Source organism: Macrobrachium nipponense, chromosome 2, assembly GCF_015104395.2.
Source record: "Macrobrachium nipponense isolate FS-2020 chromosome 2, ASM1510439v2, whole genome shotgun sequence".
In the NCBI taxonomy this organism is placed as follows: domain Eukaryota; kingdom Metazoa; phylum Arthropoda; class Malacostraca; order Decapoda; family Palaemonidae; genus Macrobrachium; species Macrobrachium nipponense.
In genome coordinates this window covers 163,929,494-163,944,493 of record NC_087201.1, presented here as the reverse complement: position 1 = coordinate 163,944,493, position 15,000 = coordinate 163,929,494, and the positions used below count along the sequence as shown (strand labels likewise).

The following is a 15,000-nucleotide window of genomic DNA, read 5'->3' as shown; positions in this document are numbered from 1 at the left end:
ATACCATAGTCCCAGAGGATCTTTGCCTGATCGTTTTCTATCACTCCCTCAGATTGGTGCTCGTACCACTTATTACTGCAAGGTAGCTGATGTTTCTTGCACAGGCTCCAGTGTAGGGCTTTTGCCACTGAATCATGCCTCTTTTTGTTCTGGTTCTGTGCAAGTGTCGGACATTCGCTTGCTAAGTGGTTTATGGTTTCATTTTTCGTATTGCACTTCCTACATATGGGAGAGATGTTATTTCCGTCTATCGTTCTTTGAACATATCTGGTTCTTAGGGCCTGATCTTGTGCCGCTGTTATCATTCCTTCAGTTTCCTTCTTTAGCTCTCCCCTCTGTAGCCATTGCCATGTGTCATCGCTGGCTAGTTCTTTAGTCTGTCTCATGTATTGTCCGTGCATTAGTTTGTTGTGCCAGTCCTCTGTTCTTCTGTCATTCCCGTCTGTCTGTATATTTCTGGGTCTTCGTCTACTTTTATTAGTCCTTCTTCCCATGCACTCTTTAGCACTCGTCTTCACTGGTTTTCAGATTTTCCGCCCCAGTGCTCTGTTCTCGATGTTGACGCAGTCTTCTATACTTTGTAGTCCTCTCCCTTCTTCCTTTCGTCTTATGTATAGTCTGTCCGTATTTGCTCTTGGGTGTAGTGCTTTGTGTATTGTCATATGTTTCCTGGTTTTCTGATTTATGCTGCGGAGTTCTGCCTTTGTCCATTCCACTATTCCTGCGCTGTATCTGATTACTGGCACTGCCCATGTGTTTATGGCCTTTATCATATTTCCGGCGTTGAGTTTTGACTTGAGTATCGCCTTGAGTTCTGCATATATTCTTTCCTGATCGTGTCCTTCATCTCTTGGTGTTTTTTGTATCCCCTCCTTAACCATTATTCCTAGGTATTTGTATCCAGTCTCATCTATGTGATTTGATGTTGCTCCCCATCTGGTAGCTTTATCCCTTCAGTTCTTGTTACTTTGCCCTTTTGTATGTTGACTAAGGCACATTTTTCTATTCCAAACTCCATCCTGACGTCCCCAGATACAAACCTTACAGTCTGGATTAGGGTATCTATTTCCTTGATGCTCTTACCATACAGCTTGATGTCGTCCATGAACATCAGATGGTTAATTCTGTTGCCTCTTTTCTTGAGTTGGTACCCGGCATCCATCTTCTGTAGTACTTTTGCCATGGGAATCATGGCTATTATTTTATTATTATTATTATTATTATTATTATTATTATTATTATTATTATTATTATTATTATTATTATTCTTTCCATTCATAATCAGTTTTATATATATGCTTTTCCATGGTAACTGTATCCTATCCTCTTGGCTAAAGAATATTGCGTTTCCCGTTTTTTGAAAAGAAAAAAAGAGAGAAATAAATAAATAAATAACAACCATTTAAAAATATTTCATGCCTTGGAATTTTTCATTGAAAAAACTGCATCGATATTTATATTTATAGGAAGGGTAGGAAAAATTAAAGCCTGTAAAAAAATTTTTTTTTTCAGTGCTCTGAATTTTTTTTGCCCCTCTTATAACAATACATTTTTTTTGCAATGTAAACAAAACATGGAATGAGAAATTGTTAAAGGTGGTTATTTCATGTCATTTTTTTTTCTTTAAAACAATAAGAAACGTGATATTTTTTGTCTTAGACTTACTTTAATGCATCTTAGATTGCTCAAAGAGGATACAGTTCCCATGTGGTTGTATGTGAGTGTATGTGCATGCATATATATATATATAGTATATATATATATATATATATATATATATATATAGATATATATATATATATATATATAAATACATATATATATATATATATATATATACTACAACAGAATACTTATACTTTCGCCCCATTCAGTGGTGCCAGTTAAGAAATCGAGACGTTTCCCAGGCCATGGGGAGAGGGGGGAGACGGGGGGAGGGGCAGGGGCAATTGGCAGGGGCTCGAAAATCCTCTAGTATGCGCTTTCGCGAAATTTTCTTTGGTAACCTTTTTAGTCGGAAACGTATTTCCCTTTAAAAATGAAATCACAGGTAAATGATGTCGTGCGAGGTAAGTGCCGAGTCTAATGGCAAACTCGGTTTGCGCTCAGATATTGAAGTTTAATAGCATTAGCCCGTCTCTAGGATAGCCTGCTGCTGCAGAATGTGAAGAAGGGGGGTTGGTGGAGGGGGGGTTAGGGGAGGGGGGGGGGCGCAAGGAATGTGGAGTAAGAAAGAATGTTGGGGATCATTTCAACTCCTTAAAAGAAATTGAACCTTGTGGGAATTCTGGAAATTTGTAATATTGCTGATTTCCAAGGAAGCACCTTCTGCTTCTTGTTGGAATTTCAAAAAGGGTAGTTTAAAAATTTATTATGAACATTGTATATAATCAATTTTTATTATCTAATTTCCTTAAAATTAAAGCATTTTTGTTCTTATGAAATTCTAAGGTAGTTTAAGAAGTTCTTAAAATCAATTCAGTTATTAAATTTCCTTAAATTTTGTTCCTATCAGATTCTAAGGTAGTTCAAGAAATTCTCCTGAACTTTTCTTATAATCAATTCAATTATTGAATTTCCTTAGAATTAAAGAATTTTCTTATCAAATTCTAAGGAAGTTTAAAATGTTTCTTAATATTCTTTATAATCAATTCAATTATTAATTTCCTTAGAATTAAAGCATTTTTGTTCTTATTAAAAACTTAGTCAGTTTAAAATGTTCTTCTGGACATTCTTTATAATCAATTCAATTATTTAATTTCCTTAAAATAAAAATTTTTGTTCTTATCAAATTCTAAGGTAGTTTAAGAAGTTCTTAAAATCAATTCAGTTATTTAATTTCCTTAAAATTAAAGGACTTTTTTCCTTATCAGATTCTAAGTTAATTTAAGTTCTTAACATTCTTTAAAATCAATTCAATTATTTATTTGCCTTAAAATTAACGCATTTTTGCTCTTATGAAATTCTAAATATGAAGCATTTTGGTTTTTTTTTTTTTTTTTTTGGGGTGGGGGGTGGGGGGTGGGGGGGTGGGGGCGTGTGTTGAAAGGGGACTGTTGGGGAAAAAAAAAAAAAAAAGGGGGGGGGGGGAATTAAATTCTAGTCAAACAAGGCGAGGGAAAGTAGACTGAGATGGTATGGACATATGAGACGAGAGGAAGAACCACAATAAGGAAGTGATGGAGATGGGGACTACCAGGTTGGGAGCAGGTTAGGAGACCAAAATTGCGATGGATTGACTGTGTGATGAGAGATATGAGGGAGCTGAGATTGAGCGAGGAGGATACACTGGACCGAGGGAGATGAAAGAGTGTGTTGAAGAACCATTACAGCGACCCCAAATACGGACTAGCTTGTAGAGAAAGAAGAAGATAGAAGTTTAATTTGCATGAAAGTTTTTGCATTTTGACTATCTGGAATCATAAATATTGTGCTTTCGGGGGTGTGGGGGTTGGGGGAGATTCAAATCCTACTTAGGTTTAATATAAATTCAGTTTACATGATATTGAAAGACTTTTGATCTTATGCGGTCCTAAATATTAGGCTTTTTTGGGGGTTTTAAAAGAAATTGAATTTATATAAAATTTAATGCCTTTCAACCGTTTGGAATTTGAATTCTAAATTATCATATTTTTGGTAAGTGGGACTCAAACCCTGCTTAATAGGATTAATAAAATTGAAAATTCTATTGACATGAAATTAAGGTACTTTGACTCTTGGGTGATGTTGTGGGTGGAACCCAAATTATACTTAATAGGATTTACAGAATTAGAATTCTAATGGATTGAAATTAAGGCCCTTGACCAATTGGAGTCATGCTTATTCAGTTTTTTTTTTTTTGAGAGGCGGATAAGCTCAAATTCTACTTAATAGGATTTATAAAATTTGATATTCTGTTGACTTTAAATTAAGTCATTTGACCCTTTTGGAGTCATGAATATTCAGCTTTGGGGGTGGGAGGGGGAAACCCCCGTTTTTTTAAGAGGGGGGTCAGCTCAAATTTTACTTAATAGAATTTGAAATTCTATTGACATGAAATTAAGGCCCTTTGACCATTATGGAGTTATAAACATTCAGCTTTTTTGAGCATGAGAATTCAGAAGACTATGTTAACTAGCAAAGAATTAAAAACTTCAAATATTTATTTAGAAGACTGAAAGAAATATTTCTTGCATGACATTTAAAGTATTTAACGAAAGGGCATTTAAAGAAAATATTAAAAATTCACACTTGAAAATCGAGGATTTAAGTGGATCCCAACAGATATTGATTATGGGAAGATTTCTATTAAATTGGCCGTGTTCCTGAAGCCAACGTAAACAAAAATAATGGCAATTTCGCCTTTATTGGGTTCGTTCAAGGCTGCTCTAATTATCTCCCAAGGGGATTTTACGGATTTCTTTTCATGTCATATGAAAAGTAATACGCATCAAAGGGAGCTTTTGAACCCAAGTATCTAATTTAATAATGAAGCAAGGTAAGTGGCTGTAATTAACTTGTTAAGGATATTTTGGAATGAATTGAAATGCTGATAAATTATTCTAAGAGAAAATCAAATAATTCTGTATTTAAAAAAATACAGATTCTCTTCAACCTAAGTATCTAATTTTGTCATGTAGTAATTAATTAGTTATATAATTAATTTACCTTTTTAAGTAGACTTGATAATGATATTTTCGAATGAGTTTAAATGCTGAAGAATTATTCAAAGAGCAAATCAAATAATATTATATAAAAAAAAGAAATATTCCTTTCAACCTAAGTATTTAATTAAGTTGTGTAGTAATTAACTTGCATTTTGAACTAGACTTGTTACGGATATTTTGGAATGAGTTGAAATGCTAATAAATTACTCTAAGGGAAAATAAGATAATTCTATATGATACCATTAAAAGATGTACTGATTAAATTAATTTCCCTAAGCATGCAAATAAGTCCTATAATGCATTTAACTTCAAAAATGAGTGTATATATATAAATTATTATAGTAGTGAGTGCACTCATCAAAAGGATTAATATCAATTATATTTAGTTGGTATACTCAACAAATGTATTTAGTTGGTATAATCAGCAAATAAATGTTTAGAGAGAAAGTAAAAATAAAAAATAAAAAAAAAATAAAAAAAAAATATTCCGTCCTTATAAAAACTTGAGGGTCGACAGTCTCCCAGAAATATGCAAATGTAATGTAAAGAAAAGTAATTACTCCAGAAAGTTGGAATGTAATATTTGGGAAACATCAACATCCTAAACTTTCGGAAGTTTAAAGACAATTCTTCTTCTCGGGGAATTTTCGTCATCGCCGAGACCAATAAAGTCACAGAGAAAATGGTTCTTTAAAGAGATATTAAATTATCCTTTGTTTCCGAGAGACTGGATGACGAAGGACGTTTTTGTTGATTTTGAATACAGGGACAACCATGGCTACGCCCAGGAATCCTGCAGAACGAATGTCTCTCTCTCTCTCTCTTCGCCTCTATCCTCTTCTCCTCCTCTACTTCTCCTCTGGAGTTTGATTACAGGGAACACATGGACCCAGGATTTGCAGGGAATGCCCATTCTCTCTCTCTCTCTCTCTCTCTCTCTCTCTCTCTCTCTCTCTCTCTCTCTCTCTTTGATTTTCAATACCGGGAACAAGTGGACCAGGAACTGCTCTCTCTCTCTCTCTCTCTCTCTCTCTCTCTCTCTCTCTCTCTCTCTCTCTCTCTCTCTTAGGCTTTGAATACAAGGAACACATGGACCAAGAAATGCTCTCTCTCTCTCTCTCTCTCTCTCTCTCTCTCTCTCTCTCTCTCTCTCTTAGGTTTTGAATACAGGGAATACATGGACCAGGAAGTGCTCTCTCTCTCTCTCTCTCTCTCTCTCTCTCTCTCTCTCTTACTCACTTTGCACGTACACAATCACGAAGGTATGAGAGCAGCGCTGATGACCACAATTTGATCGACTAATCAATACGTGATGGAAGTATCAACAGGTCGAATGAAAAATAATTACGTCGCAGGTGCATAAATAGCTCGTCATTTACACCAGAAATCCTGATTTCCAGAATGAAAAATCACAGGTTCTGCAACATTTGCAACATAAATTCGCAACGTAGATATTTATGCCCCCGTTGCAAAAACGATAATTCAACTCAAGTCTGTCCTTACCATTCGGAAGATTTCATATTGCTAAATAAAGGAATGGGATAGGCCAAAGGCCATGCACTGGGACCTATAAGGTCATTCAGCTCTGAAAGGGAAATTGAAGTAATGCCTACAGTGCATCCCGCGAGGTGCACCGATGGCACTAACCCCCGTCCCCCTGCCACCACGGGATTTCTAATTAAAGGAATGAAGTCAGAAATCCATCAGTTTAATGAAAATCCCTTCCGGAATTTCTTTGACTGATAAAAAAAAGAAAAAAAAATTGATTGTGAGAGTACACAAGGAAATCCAATATAATCAAATCTTACCGTAAAAGAGCTTTCGCTAGAAAAGAGATTAATGAGATTGGTCAATTAGGATGAAGCAAATTAAGATCAGGAGAAAAGACATCAAGGGGATAACCGAGGAAAGATTTGATAATGCAATATGTGATCTTTCGGTCAAAGGAGATCACAAAGTAATATATTAACACGTTTGATGAAATATTACTTCACTAATTTTTTTATCTTTTTTATTATCCTGATGCTTCTATAATAAATGTTTGGTTTTTATAGCCTATTATAAATCTAGTATATAAAAACTTTGCACTTATTATAGAAATCTTTAGAAATTATAAAACCTATTTGAGATTAATCACAGGATACGTCACGCTACAGTAAACCATGTCCTAAACACATCTCGTCAACTTATGGCATATATGTATCATGCATGTTGAATACAAGTCAATGACTTGTGTTCATCATATATGATACATGAATTTGTGGCGTACATGTATCATACATGTTGAATACAAGTCAGCAACTTGTTTTCACCATGTATGATACATGAACTTGTGGCATACATGTATGTATCATACATGTTAGATACAAGTTAGCGACTTGTTTCCATCATGTATGATACATGTATGCTATAAGATGCCGACATGGGTTTAGGGCCTGTTTTACTGTAATATGGACTAATCTTACGATTAATATTAAATTTGTTTCATTTTTCCTATAGATCTCGATGAATATATGATTTTTATGATCTACATACATCTAGTAATGGTGCGTTCACAATACACTAAAACATGTCATATACGCGAGTCGGCAACATATCACAGACCCATCACAAATAATTTAGATGCAAATCAACGGCTTGTTTCCAACAGGCTTGATACATTTATCGGATAAGCTTCCGACGTTCCCAAAGATTAATTTGAGATCTTAATTACTGCGATAACGTGAATAAAACATTCTTTCAAAATGGCCGTAACCTAATCAAATATGACGACACTCGTGTTTTAAATTCAAATTAGTTCTCTGTTAAAGCAATATTAATCGCCGGATATTCGCTCATCAAAAAACAACCTAAATTCTTCATGTAAATTTTATAACCAATGGAAGAGGAGAATGCGAGTATATTTGAATGATTTTTTTATCTGTAAATAAAATCAAAAGCATTTGGCTACATTTTTCCAATTTTTTGTATTTTCGAAGGGAAAATGAAAAGAGCTCCAACAATATGGCAACTTCATAGCTATAGCATGTATGTAGGTTTATTTAAAAAAAAAAGCCCTGCTTAAAAGAAAAAAAAAACCCTGCGTTAAAAAAAAAAAAAAAAAAAAAGGACAGTGTCAGATATCACTTACACATTTCTGTAGGATATTTTTTAGAGCCTTCTTATGTAGGAACTTGACGGGAATATTTTCCATTTCAATTTCTGTGACGTAAGTTGTTTTAAATATTTTGTCAGTTCAATCGGATCAGTTCATTTACTAAGGAAGAGAAATATCTGTTATGTTCAGACTAAGTAATCATAACTTTATAATGCATAAAGTGTCATTATCTTTAGTTTCGAATTTCCAGTGTATTTTATAAGGTAGTTACATATTTCTATATACATTTTTCCTTATTTTACCATGTGGCTCTTTTATATCTCCTCACCAGAAAATATATTTTTTATTTTTATTTTCATTTTAAATCTTAAAAAAAAAAAATAAATAAATAAATAAAACTGAAAAGGGAGAGGTGTACTTGAGTTTAGCGACAAGCCTGGAAACTCAAATACAGGTTGTTGCCCTAACGTGACCCATTAGCGTTGGAAAGGTCATAAGGGATTAAGAGGTCAGGGTATGCCCTAACAGGCTATAAACAAGTAGCATGGACCTTCAGCTTAAATAGTGGGATACCTGACGTGAACTTGTGACCTTAATTTGCTGGATAAACATTCTAGATGAATAAACAAATCATTAATGTCAAGCAAGACGTGAAGCCCAGTTAAGTACTTAAGAATAGCATAATAATAATAATAATAATAATAATAATAATAATAATAATAATAATAATAATAATAATAATAATAATAATAATAATAATAGGAAAAAAATCTTTACCACGAGAGTATATATAATGTTCTGAGGGGTCCACAATAATAGAAATGTTAAAAGTTCGCATATAATTTGTAAAGACTATAAAGTGTTTATAAATTATACACGAACTTTTAACATTTTTATTATTGTGGACCCCTCAGAACATTATATATACTCTCGTGGTAAAGAGTTTTTTCCGATTATTATTATTATTATTACTTCATTTTTTTTTTTTTTTTTTTTTTTTTGCTCTATCACAGTCCTCCAATTCGACTGGGTGGTACTTATAGTGTGGGGTTCCGGGTTGCATCCTGCCTCCTTAGGAGTCCATCACTTTTCTTACTATGTGTGCCGTTTCTAGGATCACAATCTTCTGCATGAGCCCTGGAGCTACTTCAGCCTCTAGTTTTTCTAGATTTCTTTTCAGGGATCTTGGGATCGTGCCTAGTTCTCCTACGATTATGGGTACAATTTCCCCTGGCATATCCCATATCCTTCTAATTTTTATTTTCAGATCTTGATACTTATCCATTTTTTCCCCCTCTTTCTCTTCAACTCTGGTGTCCCATGGTATTGCGACATCAATGAGTGATACTTTCTTCTTGATTTTGTCAATCAAAGTCACGTCTGGTCTATTTGCAAGTATCACCCTATCTGTTCTGATACCATAGTCCCAGAGGATCTTTGCCTTATTATTATTATTATTATTATTATTATTATTATTATTATTATTATTATTATTATTATTATTATTATTATTATTATCTTGCTTTAAGGGGTCCACAGTAATAGTGTTTACTAAGTATACACGAACGTTTAACATTATTATTATTGTAGACTCCTTAGAACAATATACATACTCTCTCGTAATAAAGAGTTTTTCCTATTATTATTATTATTATTATTATTATTATTATTATTATTATTATTATTATTATTATTATTATTATTATGCTATTCTTAAGTACTTAACTGGGCTTAACACAATAATAAAAATTTTAAAAATTCGCATATAATTTGAAAACACTTTATAAAGTGTTTATAAATCATACACGAACTTATAACATTTCTATTATTGTGGAACCCATAAAAAATAATAATAATTGGTAAAATGTGAATTATTATTGCTTTCCCAACAGAGAGAAGATACACCAAGGTTCCCAGAGTGATCGTCCCGAAGGAATTTGCAGTCTTCTAGTGATTGAATGTCTCACACTCACGCCCATTTCCCCACGCCCTTCTTGGTCTGGTCCAGCCCATATTCTTGAGGGCCTCCCCACCAGTAGGATCCCGCGTCCATGCACCCATGCAACATGCAACGGGCAGCAGCAGGTGGAGGAGGTGATCTTGGGCTGGAGACGACTCCCTGGACTTCAAAAACGAGGCGACACAGGAATCCTTTGGCACACGCACGCGCCCTCGGGAGGCACCATGAAGCTACACGAGGTGGCCCTGGTCCTAGCACTCTTCTTGGCCACGGCGGGGCACCACCCTGCTAGTGGGGAGCAGCGCAGCCCTCGCGTCGTCACGACCAAGTACGGCCAGCTGAGGGGTGTCATCAAGTCGCTTCTGAACAAGCGCCTGCGGCCGGTCGAGATCTTCCTGGGCGTGCCCTACGCGGCGCCTCCGGTTGGGAAGAAGAGGTTCAGCCCGACCAAGACGCCCACGCCCTGGAGTGGGGAACGCATTGCGGATCAGTATGGCCCCGTCTGTCCGCAACACCTTCCGGAGCTCTGGGGGGAGGAGGCGGAGGCCACCATCCCGAGGGACCGGCTCCTGCATTTGCGCCGTCTGGCCAATTATCTGACGCATCAAGCGGAGGACTGTCTGTACCTCAATGTCTACGTACCCTCCTTAGGTAAGCAATTCGTTTCATGATTTATTAATGTTATCATTCATGAACCGTTGAACAGTTCCGTAAAACTTTAATGACAGTACGACGCTCATCAACTCAATGTTATAAGCAGAGGCACATCATATTTAATGCATCATTTTTATTCTAGTTATAATTCCAACCCAAAAGAAATAATGTTATAAAATCTATCAACTGATGTGCCCTTCCACCAAAAATGCAACCTTTGTGATTATGCATAAGCGTGTGTATATGTATTTATTGATGATTATCCTAGTAAAACAAAGGATTCACCAAAGTGTGTTTCTACCAAAAATACAAGTATAGTTATTCATACGCGTATGTGTATTTATTGATGATTATCCACGTAAAGCAAAGGACACATCAAAGTGTGTTTCCACCAAAAATATATAGTTATGCATACGCTTATGTGTATTTACTGATGATTATCGACGTAAAGCCAAGATCTCATCAAATATATATAGATCAGAAACACGTTTACCCATGGACGAAGTCCTTTTTTTATTAAACCCCATTCCGCACAGCAGGCAAGTAACATTAACTTCCAGCCATATCCCAGTCTGAGAATTCCGAGCATAATGTCCCCAACTACTGTCAAACCTTTTTCTGCTTGTCAGGGAGAAAGTTAACACCGACCCTCTTCGCTTTCATGTAAATTCAATGAGAGAGCTTCATGTCGGTTCATAAATTATTCACCAGTCTACGTCGGGCCTCATATTATCATTTCGCTGCAGAGACAAGTGGTCACCGGGGCATTTCGTAGCGAGTTTCTAATGGAAAGTAAATATCTGCCAGGAAATGTCCTTCTCATTTCCCGAACGGGAAGAGGCGCGCCGCGTCTTTCCCTGCCCTTCATTTCCTTCATTTTCGCGGGTGGTCTTGTATCTGGTTAACAAAAATGCACTCGGAAATGGGTTAAAGTTCTCATTTCTTTTTTTGTATGTTTAGATTTTTGTCATTTAGATTTGTAGTTAGGATTCCTCACGAAGCTTGAATTTCGAGTCAATGGCCCGTTTAGGCTTGTCCGTTACGGATAGGGAACTTAACACCCCCCCCCCCCCCCACCCCCACCCTTTTTCTACTTTCTGTTAACGATTCCTAACACAAATAAAAAGCCTGAGCTTCAAGTCAATGGACCATGTAAGCTTGTCACAAACGAATACGGGCTGGTCCTCTGAAGAAACGAGCTAGTTTCCAAAAATGCCGGTAGAAATTAAAACTTTTTTTTATGTAGAATTCCCATTACGTAACTAAGCTTGATTTTCGAGTCAATGGTACCTTGTAGGCTCGTCCCTTAAGAACAGGGATTTGTCTTCTTAAGGAATGAACTAGTTTCTAAAGATTCGTGCAAAAATTAGAACTTAAATTACCCACTTTGTTAAAACTTACTTTAAACTTTTTAACCAAACTTGTATTTCAGGTCAATGGCCCAATGGCCCTTGTAGGCTTGCTCCACAGAAAGAAGGTTTTTTCGTTCGAATAAATACCTGTAGAAGTTACAACTTAAACCCTTCCCCTTTATTTATTTATTTATTTAATTATTTAATTACTTATTTATTTATTTATTTATTTACTTTTTGTCCTGATTTATTGTAAGAATTACAGAAGCAAAATGAAGCTTGAACTTCAAGTCACTGTCCCCTGAAGATTTCTCATTGACGACCAGGGGTTCTTTTCTTCGCCTCCCGAATAAACGACTAATAAATTCCCACCCATCTCATCTTCCAGTCGCTGACATGAGCGGACACCGAGCCCTGCCGGTGCTGGTCTTCATCCACGGGGAGAGCTTCTTGTGGGGCGCCTCTAATTCCTACGACGGGTCTGTGATAGCCGCCTACAGTGAAGTCATCGTTGTCACTCTTAATTACCGCCTGGGACCCTTGGGTAGGTCTTCCATCGACCTGTTAGTCGTCGGGGGGAGAAGGGGAAGAAGGGGAAGAAGGAGAGGAGAAAGGAGGAGACGACGACTCTGGGGCGTAGTTGGAGCTGTGAGATATGTTGGACGCGGGGGGTGGGTTGGTGGGGTTAGGGTGGGGGGGGGGGGGAGAGGGAATGGTTTTGCTTGGAATTCCATCAAAAAAGTCTTAGGTGAAAAATACCAGTGGGAGTCTTCAGCTCACGAAGTGAATTATTTAAGGATACGTTTCCTCATCTGTTTCTTCAGTTTTGGAAGGACGATCGTCCATCTCTCTCTCTCTCTCTCTCTCTCTCTCTCTCTCTCTCTCTCTCTCTCTTTCGATAAGTTATTAAAAAATACATTTCCTCATCAACTATTTCTGCTTTTTAAAGGTTCTCTCTCTCTGCCTCTCTTCTCTCTCTCTCTCTGCTCTCTCTCCTCTCTCTTTCTCTTCTCTCGATATGTTATTTAAAAAAAATACATTTCCTTATCAATTAGTTCTGCCTTTTAAGGGTCTCTCTCGAAATTAAAAATACGTTTCCTCACCAACTATTTCTGCATTTTTCAAGGCCTGTTCTCTCTCTCTCTCTCTCTCTCTCTCTCTCTCTCTCTCTCTCTCTCTCTCATTGTTTGATCTCGAAAAACATTATTGAAAAATACATTTCCTCATCAACTATTTCTGCATTTTTAAAGACATGTTGTCCATCTCTCTCTCTCTCTCTCTCTCTCTCTCTCTCTCTCTCTCTCTCTCTCTCTCTCTCTCTCTCTCTCTCACTTTAGTTGTCTATTCTCGAAATAAGTTATTAAAAAATACGTTTCCTCATCAGCTATTTGGACTTTTTAGAGCTCTCTCTCTCTCTCTCTCTCTCTCTCTCTCTCTCTCTCTCTCTCTCTCTCTCTCTCTCTCTCTCTCTCTCTCTCTCTCTCTCTCTCTCTCTCTGAGTAAGAATTGCCTGCTTTCTAAATAAATTATTCAATAATACATTTCCTCATCAACTATTTTTATATTTTTCAAGGCCTGTTCTCTCTCTCTCTCTCTCAATTTTGCTTGGTGAGACGTTACCGCGCACAGTCTGATTAATCAACAGATATCACGCGTTTATCATACGTCTGGAAATTTATAAATATCTAGAAGTGTTCGTGAACTGTCGGTGATAAGATTAGTGTGAAAATAGTAGTATAAACCATCTACTAAGTTAGTTTATCAAGTGAAATACTGTAAATCAGATCAAGATGGCAGTAAGTTCCAACTGTGGAAAAAAAATGGCGAAATTTGGCGTGTTTGGCAGATTCACAATACGATGAGGTAGCAGGAAGGGAGCTGGCATTTCTCATCTATGAGATCAACAACAGCCCTAACCAAAAAGATTCAAAAGCATTCATAGATATATTAGAAGGATATGATCCTTCAAACTGGAACAAATCAACAGAAAACATCTTGAAAATAATTGAAGAAGTTCCAAATAAAATCCAAGTGGTCAAGCAAGCCATCACTGCGATATGGTGTGTCAGCAAAATATTTCTAAGCATCAGCTCCAAGATACAGCTCAAGAGATAAGAACTGTATTTATGAAGCAAGAGGATATTGCAGATACGGAGAAAATTGCAGATTCAGACACAAAATGAAGATCAAATATTATGGAAAAGTTGGATTTTTTAATGTCAGAATTTCTGGAAATGAAGAAAAGAACAACATACCAGAACTGGAAAGAGACATGGGAAAATCCTTATTATTACCCATATTAAATGAAGGAGAAAACACGCAAACCATCATAGTGATGAATGCGCAATGTTTAGTTACGAGTAACTCAAAAAGAAAAATAGAGTACTTAGAAGAACTAACCCAAATTGAAAAGAAAATAGATATAATGCATATAAGTGAAACCTGGTATTCCCAAGAGACTGGGAATGACGATCAAATAAAAGGGTTCCAAACTTATAGATCAGATAGAAAAAATAGGAATCAAGGGGAAACTGCAATATATGGGAAAGACAAAAAAACAAGTAAAAATATATGAGAAATATAGTAACTCAGAATGTGAACTAATAGCGGTAGAATTTGAATCTGAAAAATTAATGAACATAGTGATATATAGACCCCCTAATACTAAAGAGTTTGACATAATAATAGAAAAATTGGATGATATATGTAGATATCACAAGGACTGGACTATTTTCCTTTCCGGAGACTTTAACTTTCCTTTCGTAGACTGGAAAGAACGAATAGGAGATTGTGGTTGTATTTGTACATATAAAAAAGAGAGTAATAGTAGTGCAGAAGATAAAAGGCAATTCGAAAAGCTATTAGATATGCTACTAGAATACAACATTCAACAAATAAATCACCTGCCAATAAGAAAGGAAAATACTTTATATCTAGTATTTGTGAATGAGGTGAATTATGTTAAAGAAATAATAGTTTATAATGCGAGTATTTTAGACCATAATGTCATAGAATTAAGAGCCCATTCCAAAGCAAGTGAAAACAGAGATAAGCAAGAAATGAAAAAGTGGGAAGGATATGGAAAATACAACTTCTACAGTAAAAATATAAAGTGGTCAGAAATGAATGAAGAATTAAACAAAGATTGGGATAACATTTTTGTAAGTGATGATATAAGGGTAAATACGGAGATATTATATAAAATATTAGAGAAAATAGTGGATAAATATATACCAAAGAAGAAAAGTAAACATCAGTCATGCATACCAAGAGACAGAAGGATCTTGTTCC

General features: G+C 36.0%; 1 protein-coding gene across 1 annotated transcript in view; it reads left to right on the top strand.

Annotated features, from left to right (window-relative positions):
• The window catches only part of LOC135221115 (neuroligin-4, X-linked-like), a 67,676-nt gene that overhangs the window by 29,286 nt on the left and 23,390 nt on the right, over positions 1–15,000 (top strand). Inside the window, exons 2-3 of the mRNA XM_064258930.1 lie at positions 9,636–10,354; positions 12,098–12,253. Coding sequence (XP_064115000.1) covers positions 9,928–10,354; positions 12,098–12,253 — 583 coding nt within the window. The 5' untranslated portion in view covers positions 9,636–9,927. The remainder of the gene's footprint in view (positions 1–9,635; positions 10,355–12,097; positions 12,254–15,000) is intronic.